The 12,473-nt window shown below is 58.4% G+C and overlaps 1 protein-coding gene across 3 annotated transcripts in view; it reads left to right on the top strand.

Annotated features, from left to right (window-relative positions):
* The window catches only part of ESYT3 (extended synaptotagmin 3), a 57,041-nt gene that overhangs the window by 30,558 nt on the left and 14,010 nt on the right, over nt 1–12,473 (top strand). For 2 of the 3 annotated variants that reach the window (XM_081234610.1, XM_081234609.1), the window contains exons 4-17: nt 208–284; nt 1,863–1,929; nt 2,550–2,639; nt 3,120–3,175; nt 4,604–4,724; nt 6,640–6,810; nt 7,501–7,583; nt 9,366–9,414; nt 9,659–9,748; nt 10,173–10,235; nt 10,339–10,401; nt 10,948–11,016; nt 11,527–11,613; nt 12,323–12,472. In XM_081234610.1, coding sequence (XP_081090736.1) covers nt 208–284; nt 1,863–1,929; nt 2,550–2,639; nt 3,120–3,175; nt 4,604–4,724; nt 6,640–6,810; nt 7,501–7,583; nt 9,366–9,414; nt 9,659–9,748; nt 10,173–10,235; nt 10,339–10,401; nt 10,948–11,016; nt 11,527–11,613; nt 12,323–12,472 — 1,236 coding nt within the window. The remainder of the gene's footprint in view (nt 1–207; nt 285–1,862; nt 1,930–2,549; nt 2,640–3,119; nt 3,176–4,603; nt 4,725–6,639; nt 6,811–7,500; nt 7,584–9,365; nt 9,415–9,658; nt 9,749–10,172; nt 10,236–10,338; nt 10,402–10,947; nt 11,017–11,526; nt 11,614–12,322; nt 12,473) is intronic. The other variant, XM_081234611.1, reaches the window with a different exon arrangement.

The raw sequence follows: 12,473 nt of genomic DNA, 5'->3' as shown, positions 1-12,473 counted from the left end.
TTTTGTTTGTTTGGAGAGGGAGGTGTCAGGGTGCCAAGGATGGGCAGGGACTGCAGGGTGGATTTCTGCTTTCATGCCTCATCCCGGGAGTGCAGTGGTCACGTTGGTTGTTGTGGATGAAGCCCAGCTCTGGGCAGGGAGCCAGCAGCCCCCCGCCCCCCTGCCTGCAAGACCCCTGCTGACCCAGTCCTCTGGCATCTCTTCCAGTGCCCCAGGATCAACGGCGTCAAGGTGCATACTAACCAGTGCAACCGGAGACAAGTGGTCCTGGACCTGCAGATCTGGTGAGCCCTCGTGCCCCTGGGGCCAGGTGTGGAGGGCAGGGGAACACTGTGGGAACAGCCAGGTTGAAGCTGGAGTCTCAGGGAAACACTCATTTGGGGTGTGAAAGCCCCTCACAGCGCATTTGCCCCTTCATCCCCCTGGGCTGGAGCACAAGGTCCCTGCTGGGATGGGGAGGAGCGGCAAGAGAACGGATGGTCCCAGGGGAGCCACTTCTGTCTGAGCCCTCGGCCCAGTCCTGGCTTCTCCCAGAGACCAGGCACCAGGCGAGTTTTGGGTACCAAGGCCTGGGCAACAGAGCTTTCTTGGAGGCCAGGTCACCTGGAGGGTCAGACCAGCCGTCTCAGAGAGGATGTAGCAAGAGAAAGCAAGTGTGACAAGAAAATGTGGGGACTTGTGATGCAACCCAGGGAGCTCCGAGCACAGGCTGTGAAAGGCCAGCAGGAGAACTGGGCTCTGTGGTACCTCAGAAAAACTAAAGGATGCAAATACACACAGGTGACTTGTTCAGTGGGTCGGGCAGGGGCACCCCTTTTGAATGAGGTTTGTAATAGGCTGGAGTCAGAGAGAATGGAGATTCAATCCAGGAAGTCTTCCTGGTGGTGGTGGGATTTGAACTGTGCTTAAAGGACCAAGGATCAACTCCTGAGGTTCCAGAAGGTTGCCATTCATTTCCAGTGCCTCTGTATTTCCTGTCCATAGCCCAGAGGCTGGCTCTGAGAACACCTTGGGAAGACAGGAGGCAACTCCAGAACACCCATCACTGTATGGGGGTTGGTCTCAAGTGTGTTGGGATGCTAATGGCAATTGGGCCCTCCCGGCCCCAAGGCTCTGCCACAAGATCCTTGTGTGAATAGCTGGGGCACGTCAAGGTCATCTAGCCCACACACCCGGCTTTCCAGTCATCTCAGGGAGCCCCTGGGGTCCCTGAGTTCCCCCTGCCCTTCCAGGGGACACTCAGCATTTCGGTGACGTCTGGCTCCTCTGCCTGTGCCCTGCAGATATTGGATGGCCACCCTCTCCCTCCGCATCTCCTTCAGTCTTTTGATGGGGTCTCTGCTCTCTACTTTCAAGGGCACCCGTTCTGGGCTTCCTGTGCCCATCGCGTGGCAGGAGCTGCCAGCTGAACTCAGGCTTCTGAGAACTTGTTACTGTGCCCACCTCACCACCCCCAGCAAAGCCTGCATGAATGGCGGATGGGGGCTGTGGGGCTGCTCTGTGTCCCTGGGGGGAGACGGGGCAGAGGCGTAGCAGTGTGTGCACCCAGAGCCCCTCCTCCACATCTGCGGGGTGTCGTGGGGCGAAGTGGTGCCCAGAGGTCTCTGCCCTCGTGGCAGAGGTGGGGATGCACGTGGGACCCCTGGGTGCAGGGGCCCCAGGGGCTGCCTTGGGGGGTCTGGGCGGTGTCTGCGCAGAGCTGAGAAAAGCCGAAGCTGTCAAGGAGTCCACATCCAGGTGATGCAGGGCTCGGGCTTGGCCAGCTGGGCTTGGGCTGGGCTGCACTGGGCAAGTCTCCCGACCTGTCTTGAGTCGTGGACCTGCCCCTACTCTCTGCCTTCCTTCTCCCTCCCCACTTTCAGCTACATCGGGGACTGTGAGATCAGCGTGGCGCTGCAAAAGATACAGGCTGGTGTGAACGGGATCCAGGTGGGTGGAGCCCGGCGTGACTGCCTCTAGGTTGGGGGTCAGGGCAGGGGAAGTGGGCTTATGCTGGAGGGGGCTGCAGCGGGGGTGTTGACACCGAGCACAGAGGCTGGTACCAGTCAAGGGACTCCAGGCCTGAGATCACAGGGCCAGGAAGCGGTGGCTGGGCTTCACCACCCCGCTGCTCAGGACAGCCCCACGCCTGCCTCTGTTCATCAAATCCCCCTGCCAGAGAGGCTCCGACTGCCCTGGGAAGTGAGAGGCTCTCTTTATGACGCGATGCGGAGCCGGTGCTGAGAAACTGAGGCGGATGGAGGAGATAGAGCTGTTTTATGGTACGAGTAGAGGCGCTGAGCTGGAGCTGGACAGCACTCCTGAGTCCCGGCCACGGTCAAGGCTGCAGCCCCCGGCAGCAAGGCAGTGGGGAGCAGTGGGGGCCAGCTTGTGGCCCTTGGGAACCGGCAAAGGGGTGGCAGCTGCACCCTGGCTTCTTTTCCCCGAGTGTGGTCCCTGCTGTGATGGCAGGTGGCCCTGACATCTGGGGATGGCTCGGGCATGCGTGAGCAGAGCAGGTGCGGGAAGGAGGGTGGCTGAGGTCCCCCCCGGCCCTCTGTGCCATCCAGCTGCAGGGCACGCTGCGGCTCATCCTGGAGCCCCTCCTGGTGGACAAGCCCTTCGTGGGAGCTGTGACCATGTTATTCCTTCAAAAGCCGGTGAGTCCCCAGGACGAGGCGGGCCGGCCGCTCCCTGTGGGCCGGCGCTCGCCCACTGGGCCCAGGTACTGGGTTTGAGCCCAAGAACAGACGCTGCCGAAGCCCACCTGGACCCCCATCTCACGTGCTCCTTAAGGCGGCCTGAGGGGCTCAACTCTGCTCTTCCCGAGCCCGGGAAACAGCCTGGAGAAGTGGCTGAGGTCACAGAGAGGAGGCTGTAACTCAGAGCCCTCGGGTGCCAGGCTGGCCTGTGACCGTGCCCTCGGGCCGCTCCTGTGGTCCCGGCAGAAGCAGCCTGCCTGACAGCCCTGGTCCTGAGCAGCACTGGGAGGCGCCCTCACCCGCCTCGCCCCCCGCAGAGGGCACCCCCCACCAGTTGGCTGAATTCTCCGTGGGGGCGGGGGCGGGGCCCTTGGCAGAGGGTCCGCAGCCTGGGCTTCCGGTTCCTTCCAGCCTAATGGCCTCCTCCTGCCCCTGCAGCACCTGCAGATCAACTGGACAGGCCTGACCAACCTGCTGGACGTGCCAGGAATCAAGTAAGTGCCTGTGTGAACCGCCAGGCAGGCCCGAGGTGGGGCCCTCCCGGCCGTGCAGCCAGTGATGGGAGCCACACCGTGGCTGTGCCCTCCCTCTGTCTGCACAAGGAGAGGGGTGGGCAGCTGCTCCCTCCAGAGGGATAGCGTGGGTGTGTTTGGAGTGACGCCATCAGGTGAGATGTCCTAGAGGAGGCCGCGTGGGCTAATGAGGGGCGAGCGCCGGCTCTGGAACCAGGCCAGCCAGACCAGGCTCCTGGCCCCCCCCCCTCAGCCACTGTGTGCCTTTGGACAAGTCACTTCACCTCTCTGGGCTCTTCCTCAGTAACTGGGGAACCTGGTTCCTCTGTCTTGAGGCCCCTGGGAGAACAGTCAGGCATGTGCGGTGCTGGCACAGTGGGTGTGGATACACGTGAGGGTCCTCCTTGTCCACGTCCACCCCCTCCGCGACCCCAGTGTGTGCGGAACGCCCAAGTGGCTCCCCCCGGACACAGACACTGGCTGGGGCGGGGCAGCTGTCAAAGCAGAGGCCAGTGAGGAGGAGCTGGTCTGCGCAACCCACCTTCCTGGGGCCGGTGTGGCGCTGCGCTCAGAGCCTCAGGCCCCTGAGACGAGCAGGGAAGGGCTCCAGCCCCGCGTGGACACACCTCCCGGGGGGAGGGACAGTGGACCATCCAGGGTAGCCCCTGGCTGGCTCGCCAGGCCCCGCAGCTGTCCCCACCTGCGGGGAGGACCTCTCACTCCCGCACTCGGGATATTCCCACTGATCTTCGCCCCCTGGGCGCAGAGAATCCAGTCATGCATTCTTTCACTTAGAAGATATTTCCTGAGCACCTACTGCGTGCCGGCCCTGTTCTGGGCACTGCCCCTGGCTCCCTCTACTGGCGAGATGGAGTCAGGCAATAAAGAAGGAGGATTTCAAGGTGATGTCAGAGAGTAGAAGGGCTACAACAGTGGACACGTACCTGGCATTTACTGGGCACTGAGCACTGTTCTCAGCACTTCACACGTATTAACTCATCCTCGTAACAACCCCAGGAAGTAGGCATAATTAGCCCCATTTTAGAGATGAGGGAACTAAGGTCTGGAGAGAGCAGCAACTTTCCAAGGTCACACAGCTTATGGGTGACGGAGCCAAGATTCTAACCCGGGATCCATGTCCTCGCTCTTGGCTACCATGCTGTGATGCCTCAGAGAACAAAGCAGGATTGGGGTGGGGGGGCCCAGGGGCGGTCAAAATGTACACCCTACATCCTCCCCCTGACCCCCCATCCAGGCAGGCTGGGGTCAGGGCTGCTCTGTCCCGAGATGGGCCCACCTGCCCCCAGGCTGTGCTCCTGGTTCCAGCTCCAGGGATGGGCGGGCGGGCGGGCAGGCGGCCTAGGGGAGGTGGTGCCACCCTCCACAGCTGTGCGTGCCCACTGTCCCCAGTGACGTGTCAGACAGCCTGCTGGAGGACCTCATCGCTGCCCACATGGTGCTGCCCAACCGTGTGACTGTGCCCGTGAAGAAAGGCCTGGACCTGACCGCCCTGCGCTTCCCTCTGCCCCGCGTGAGTACCTGCGCGGGCCGCAGGGCACTGGGCCCAGAGCACAGGGACGGACAGGCCAGGGAGATGCACCCTCGGAGGGCGATGCTCATGTCCGCCCTGGGAGGGCCTGGCATCCTATTCTATGGGGCGAAGACTGAGTCTCAGGAAGATTGAATGACTTGCCCGAAGTCACCCGTCTTGGGAGGGAAAAAGCCCAGGGAGCATTCCTTCCTGGATCCTGGTCCCCCCATGTGGCCTGTGTTGGGGACTGTGGGCAGTCACGCTCGCTCCCGGGAAACTCCAGGAGCCTTCAGGGACAGGAGGCTCCCATTCCATGCTTTGGTGGCAGGAAGAAGGCTCACGTCTTCTGGGAAGGAGCCAGGACGGGGGGCTTCCTTGGGTGCTCAGCGCCACTGCCCCCGCCCGTCCTGGGAGCTCAGGGGGCCCCTGAGGAGGGGACCAGCCCTCAGGGCTGTCCTCAGGAGGACAGCCACATGGCCTCCCTGCAGAAGGTGCCCTGGCCGTGGGGCTGGGAGTCAGGGCCTCAGGAGAGGGGAAAGTGCCTATTTTTACCATCAGAGCCAGGTGTGAGGCATCAGGCCACGCAGGGGTGACGCGTGGCCCTTACCCCACACTGTGCGTTTAGCAGTCTCAGTACAGCACCGTCACCTACATCATAGCTACTGCAGACATTGTCCTTAGGGCATATCCCGCTAGAGATGTACTGTCGAGTGGCTACAATTTAAACTCACTTGGAATAGTTCCTCTCTGTGTGTCTGTGACAACTGGCCGTGAATATTTACATTAATTTGTTTCCTTCCATTTTCTGTTTCTAGAGTTTAATTTTTACCTTAACTTGCTTTCACAATCATGTAAAATATTTGCACACTTCTAAAGGCCAGTGTGAAAAACAAATTGTGCTTTAAGGAGTCTAGCTTCTACCACCTAGTCCCTCCTCCTCCAGTATTTTTCATTATTTGTTTTCTAATATGAGCACATGCACGCGTGATGGCTGCGGGTACGCATCTGATTACACGCATAGCCCCCTTTCTTGGATGGACGGCAGCGGGCCACAGCTCTCCTCACCGTGCTGTTGTGATGCATGTGTCACGAGGGTCACCCCAGGACAGTGTGGTACGTGGTACTCCACCACGGGAATATACCACATCTGTTCAACCAGTTCTCTACGGACGGATGGCTGAGCTGTGCCTGGCCTTCTGTTATTTCCAATAGTGCTGTCGTGAGGAGCCTTGTCCATATCTTTTCATATGTTTGCCAGTATGTCTTTAGGATAGATTTCTAGACGTGGGATTGCTGGGGCAAAGGGCAAATGCATATGTATTTACTGACATTTAAAAGAAATAGTTCTAGGCCAGAGGCCTACTGGCCCCCTGGACTGTGTTTTTCCTGGTTCTTGTGCTCTGACTTGAGACATAGCCTAGGATGTTGGGAGTGGGGTGACTCAGTGCTGGGGCCTTTACGAGCCCAGGGACCCACTGCCAGCAGCAGGCAGCGACCACAGGGGTGTGTACACCTGGGTAGTGGGAAGAAATGACAGCGGGCCTCAGTCTACGTGTAAGCTAGAGAGGGGCTGGAACGCTGGAGGAAAGCCGCTTGGGTGGCGTGTCAGTTGGCACGGGACGAGGAAGTGGCCGCAGTGGAATGAGCCCTTCACAGGGCAGGCTGGAGGTACGGAGGGGCGGGAGGGCCGGGAATGTGGCCGGGCATCGTGGTGCAGTGGACAGAGCCCTGGGCCCTGCCGTCCCTTGCTGCGTGGCCCTGGCCGAGAGGTTGTCATCTCTGGCTTCTGTCTCCCTGTCCAGACATGGGGAGGGTAAGGTGGGGCTAGGGTGATAGCTGATGGCTTGGGCTCTGATGTCGGGGACTTTGAGGGTCCTAGAAACAGCTGTGAGGCCCGGGCTGGGGCATTTTCCAGGGAGTGATCAGAGCCCACTTGCTGGAGGCAGAAAAGCTGGCCCAGAAGGACAACTTCCTAGGACTCGGAGGCAAGTCAGACCCCTATGCCAAGGTGAGCATCGGCCTGCAGCACTTCCGGAGCAGGACCATCTATAAGAACCTGAACCCCACCTGGAACGAGGTGTTTGAGGTGAGAGTCTCCTCAGCGGCTCCCAGCTGCTCTCCATGCCCTCCAGGGCTCCACTCTGGGTGGTCCTGTCCCAAACAAGGGAGGGCCCTACCTTCACGGTCCTCACACACCCACGGGCAACACTGGGCCACAGGCGTGGCCCTTGGGGACAGGCTTCCAGAGGTGGGCCGCTCTGGCCCCTGATGGAGGGCCAGCCTATTGACAGATTCCTACGTCCCTTCCCAACCAGAGCCGGCTTTGTTGGAAGTTTTCAAATCAAATCACAGAACCTCAGGGGCAGCTCTGGCCCGGTCCTCTCAGCCCTCCCTCCCAGAGCCAGACACCAGGAGCCTGACGTTCTGCCTTAAGTTCAGCCACAGTCCTTATCGTGTGAAGCACAGGCCCACAGCCTGTGAGTGTTGCAGTTTGGAAGCGGCAAGCCCCGGGCAGAAAACACAGCAGCCAGCATCCCGAGCACCCACCCTGCCCACAGGCTTGCACAAGCTGCCTCTAATCCTCCGCACCCACAGGAGAGGGCATCACTCCCTCTTACAGGTGGGGTTCTCCAGGCACTGAGAAGGGCAGGAACCTGCCCGGGGCTCCGAGCTGGCAGGCGGCAGAGCTGGCCCTTGGCTCGCCTGGGGTCATGCTTGAGGTCTGCTGCATCAGCCGCTGTGGCCTGCAGGTCAAGTCACCTCTCTCTCCTTCCAGTTCATAGTGTATGAAGTCCCTGGGCAGGACCTGGTGGTGGACCTGTACGATGAGGATCCTGACAAGGATGACTTCTTGGGCAGGTGAGGAAGAGGGCCAAGCTGAGCCTGGGGGCGCAGGGCTCTAGGCCTTGAGGCCCAGGTACCCCTGCTTCCAGCGCCCAGGGCCCTGCAACCCTCGCTGCACTCTGACGTGGTGACGTCAGTACCAGGCAACCAGTCCCATCGTTCTGCACCGCTGCCACAAACCTCCCCCCAGATGCCTCCCGAGTGCCCAGCCCTGAGCGCCAGCCCTCTAGGGTACAGGGAGGGCCCCGACGTTTGTGTACCGTGGGCTCTGCTTTCTGTGCTCCTCATAGTGCACCCAGAGTCCCCGTTTGGAGCAGTGGGCAGGCCCAAGGCTGGCACAGATGGCCAGGCCCCCGGTACCCAGGAACCATCTGCTCACTCTGAGCTGGGGTCATGCTTGAGGTCTGCTGCATCAGCCGTTGTGGCCTGCAGGTCAAGTCACCTCTCTCTCCTTCCAGTTCAGAGGAACACAGAGCCTCAGGGCTGAGAGAGGATTGAAATGACCGGCGTGGGGCTGGCTATCAAAACTCTAAATTTACATGTGTTTTGGTCCAGCCATCCCAATTCCAGGAATCTCCTATAAGAGCATTATACCTGAAATGTTTATTGCAGACCTATCTGTGGTGACAAACCAAAAAAGCTGGAAACGTGAATGTCCAGAGCCAGAGGATATTGCCTGAATGTTTCAACAAATTTGTCACTGCCAAACTACAGAATATCCCGCAGCTTTTAAAAGTGATGAGTAGGATCTATGTATGTTGACCTCGAGGATATTCATTTCTATCTAGGGAAGTAGGGGAAGCAGTTGGGAGTGACCTGAGCAGTTGATACATCTTTCCAGGGAGGATGGACGTGTACGTGTGTTCGCATGTGCTCGTGCGGACGCTACACCGCTGCTCATCTCAGAGGCTGGGGTTAGGAGGGAGCAGAAAAGAGAATTTTACCCACATCCTGTCACTCCTAAAGTTTTTAGCTTGTTTCCGTGAACAGGTGATTTTAAAAAATAGAAACAAAACAAAATGGGAGGGGAACAATCTGACCAGCCGAGAAATAGCTCACCACCACGTTACTTATTTTTAATTTCTCATCTTAATGAAAGGAGTTGTGATTTTTGTAATGTTGCAGGTTAGAAGTGTGTCTTGTGGTTTGTGGTTTAGGTAACTGATTTCAAGTGTGTTTTGAGCTCAAGCACATTTCTGACATTTACATGGAATAAATTTCCCCTCTGGCTCTCAGGACCCTCCAGTTGGGCTCGGGCCGGGCAAGACGGGAGGCGCGCCGTGAATGTGTTATTGCCTCTCACACACATGCCAACTATTCGTAGCCCCTGGAGGGCATCTGGGCCAGTTTTGGAAAGGGAGGGGCATTTCTGGTTATTACGATGACTGCGGGAGGTGGGGCCACTAGCATTTAGAGGACACACGACAGGGAGGCTAAATTCCTGCAATGCACGGGCAGCTCTGCACAGTGAAGACTCATCCCAGCCCGAATACCAATAGCACCCTCATTGGGCAATCCAGAGCCAGTGTGTCCAGCAGTGTCTGCTTATTCCCCTCTGGGGTCAGAGCCGCCTGCCTGCCCGGGCAGCATGCCCAGTGGGAGCAGCCCCGATGGTTAGACAGTCCTTCCTTTGCTTGAGCTCAAAGTGGTCTCCCATTCATTCTTGGGATGAGTGAGGTCCTCTGTCTTGAGGGTCCCACTCAGATATTTCAAAATAGATTTCCGGGTGGGCCTCCACGCCCGCTGCTTGTCGCTGCCTCCGGGCTGAGCTGACCTCCCGCTCCCTGTGTATTCCAGCCTGCGGATCTGCCTCGGGGACGTCGTGACCGACAGAGTGGTGGACGAGGTAGGGTTGGTGCCTGCAACCCCCCCTCGCGGACAGCATCGTTTCCATCCCAGAGTGTAGTACTTCTGCTCTTCCATAACCGCCTCTCCTAGTCCAGAGCCTACCCTGTCTGCGCTGGTTCGCCTCTTCCCTGAAGCCCCTATTAGGGCCCTACTGGGTCCCAGAACTGAGCTGCCTGAAGAGAGTCAGCAGCGTCCCACTGGCCCTTCCCCCAAGCTCTCCTCCCCTCCCCCTCCCCCTGCAGTGGTTTGCCCTGAAAGACACAACGAGCGGGCAGCTGCACCTGAGGCTGGAGTGGCTTTCACTGATCACAGACCCGGAAGCTGTGACGGAGGTGAGTGCGGGCTGTCGTGGAGCGGGGAGCTCGCGGCAGGTCTGGTCCCTGTGAGAGCTGTGCAGGGAGGCAGGGAGGGAGCTAGCGAGCTGAAGCCACACATCTCGCCCCCAGAGTCCTCCAGCCAGCCCCACCTTCTGGGGAGCACGTCCCTCAGCCCTCATCTCCACACAGGGCGGATGGGATCCTTAAAAGCTCTGTTAGTGCCCATCAGCCCAGTTCATAGGGAAGTCCACCGGTTCTGACTTGAGTTTGTCATGCTGCAGTTGTATTTTCAGCCTCAGCAAAGAGCTAGGTTGTGAGGGAAGGTATGGCCAGTCTGGAGGGCAAGGGCTGGCTCTTCAGGCATGAAGAGGCTTCTCCTAAACCAGTCTGTGTCTCCTGATGCTGGGGGCACCTAGTGAGGGTCTGTGTCTGCTTGTAGGACCATGGTAGTTTTTCTACTGCCATTCTCGTGGTCTTCTTGGAGAGCGCCTGCAACCTGCCGGTGAGTGGTGACACAGCCAGAGTGTCACACACACCCTGCCGTGTGCCTGCCACTTTCAAATATCCACGTGTTGCTCATTCACCCTGTTCTTCTCGTGCTGCAGAGAAACCCTTTTGACTACGTAAATGGTGAATATCAAGCCAAAAAGCTCTCCAGATGTGCCAAGGTAAGTGTGGGTGTGAAAGCAAGTCACACAGCTCCTTTTCCCCAGAGTAACCACAGCCCCATGTCTGCTGGGCGGCGCTGTGCACACACAGCTGGGGCCAATAAGCGCCGCCGTTCACTGAGCCTGCAGCGAGCCTGGCACCGGGCTTGGCAGCTCATCCCCACATCTGCTATGCCTGAGTCCCACGGTGGCCGTGCATCCATTTTAAAAATAGGACCCGGAAAGCTAAGTGCTTGTGCCACACAGCTAAGGGGGAGCCAGAACTCAACTGCACCCTGTCTGTCTCCACAGCTCTAGGGAACAAGGGCCTGTGCCCAGCCAGGCCTCCCATCTTTAACTCGGAAGCTACCCCTGGGGTCAACCCCGTCTAGGTGCTGGCACAGTGATGGCAGCCCGGGGCTCCTGGGAGCACCAGGGGAGCCGTCTCTCAAAGGGAAGTGGTTGGGTGGCCTCAGGTCCCACCGATGCTCCTGAGGGTTGAGAGGCAGGGTCTCCAGTTGGCACTGGCGGGTGCCACCTCCACTTTGTGGATTTGTCCCCTCACAGAATAAAGTCAGCAGAGACCCTTCTTCCTATGTCAAGCTGTCTGTAGGCAAGAAGACACACGTGAGCAAGGTAAGGCAGCTTGGCGTGTAGCCGAGGACTAAGGAAAATGGGCGGGTGCCCCAACACTTCAGGGAGAGAAGCAAAAGGGAATTCGCTCACACTGAATGCCTAGTGGGTGCTGGCACACGAGAGGCACTTTATATGACTCTTGTCTTCAAAATAACCTCACAAGATAGTTTCACGGTTCAAGAATCTGGAGGCCAGAGATCAGTGACTCGCCTAAGGGCTAGAAAGCAGAAGAACCAGGGTTTGAGCTTCGGCATGGCTCTACGCCTGTGTCCTTTCCCCCACCGCCAGCAGCAGAAGTCCCCCTGGAAGTGAGCTCTAATGCTGGTAGGATTCAGCCCCGTGAGACTTCCTGGCAAATGCTCCTTGCCTTGGAGTCTGACGGCCCTGCCCGAGTGCCTCCCACGAGAAGGCTCCCAATGGCACCAAGGGGCCAGGATGAGAGCAGAGGGTGCTGGTATCCTGCTCTGCCCAACTTGACCCTTCAGTGATCTCTCCCTCTCCTGTCCCCAGACCTGTCCCCACAGCAAGGACCCTGTGTGGAGCCAGGTGTTCTCCTTCTTTGTGTACAACGTGGCTGCTGAACAGCTGCATCTGAAGGTTTGCTTGAAGTTGGGCTCTTGGAACACAGCTAAGAGGTGTCTAAGCTAGGAGGGGTAGGGGGCTTGAGCAGGCACCCCCTGCAGTAAAGTCAGGAGAGGATACTAAGGGCCCACGTCTTCGTGAGCCTGGTGACCAAGGTCGTTGGGTAGGAGGTTGTGGAGGGACAAACCCTCAGGTCCCTTGGTGCTCCCTGCCAGTCTCTCCAGTGATTACCTAGCACCCAGCGTGGCCTGGGTTGGAATCTACTCAGGACATTAATGATGATGTACTTCTTTAAAAAAAGATCTGTGGGAGAGAGAGATCTTCTTTACACCTGAGCAAACAGAGGCTCAAACGATGACTTGTCCAAGATCTCATGACCAACAAGTAGTAGAACTGGGGTCTTTGGGGACCCTCAGCCCTGTCTGGAAGTCCCAACATAGAGCAGCACAGCTCATCAGTCCCTAAAGCCCTGATGGTCCCAGGCATTTGACAGACTTGCCTCATACAGATCATAATTGCCTCTACCCTGAGTCGCTCTCTCGCCCTGACTGAAGGCACGGACCGGGCCTGGTCCCATTTCCAGTTTTCAGAACAGGACCAGAGGCCAAAAGAAACACAGAACATACTTACTGAAGTGAACTCAGTCTTGGCTGGAGCCCAGAGTGTAGTCTGGTGAGGGTGGGACTTGGTTATCCTCTTGTTTTGTGACTGGCCCACTGCCCAGGTGCTTGATGATGACCGAGAATGTGCTCTAGGCGTGCTGGAGATCCCTTTGTGCCAGATTCTCCCCCATGCAGACCTTACCCTCGAGCAGCACTTCCAGCTGGACCAATCAGGCCTGGACAGCCTTATCTCCATGAGGCTGGTGCTTCGGG

This window comes from Mesoplodon bidens (assembly GCF_964165515.1).
Source record: "Mesoplodon bidens genome assembly, chromosome: 5".
Taxonomy (NCBI): Eukaryota; Metazoa; Chordata; class Mammalia; order Artiodactyla; family Ziphiidae; genus Mesoplodon; species Mesoplodon bidens.
The sequence above is the reverse complement of the archived record's forward strand: the minus strand, read 5'-3'. Positions and strand labels throughout refer to the sequence as shown.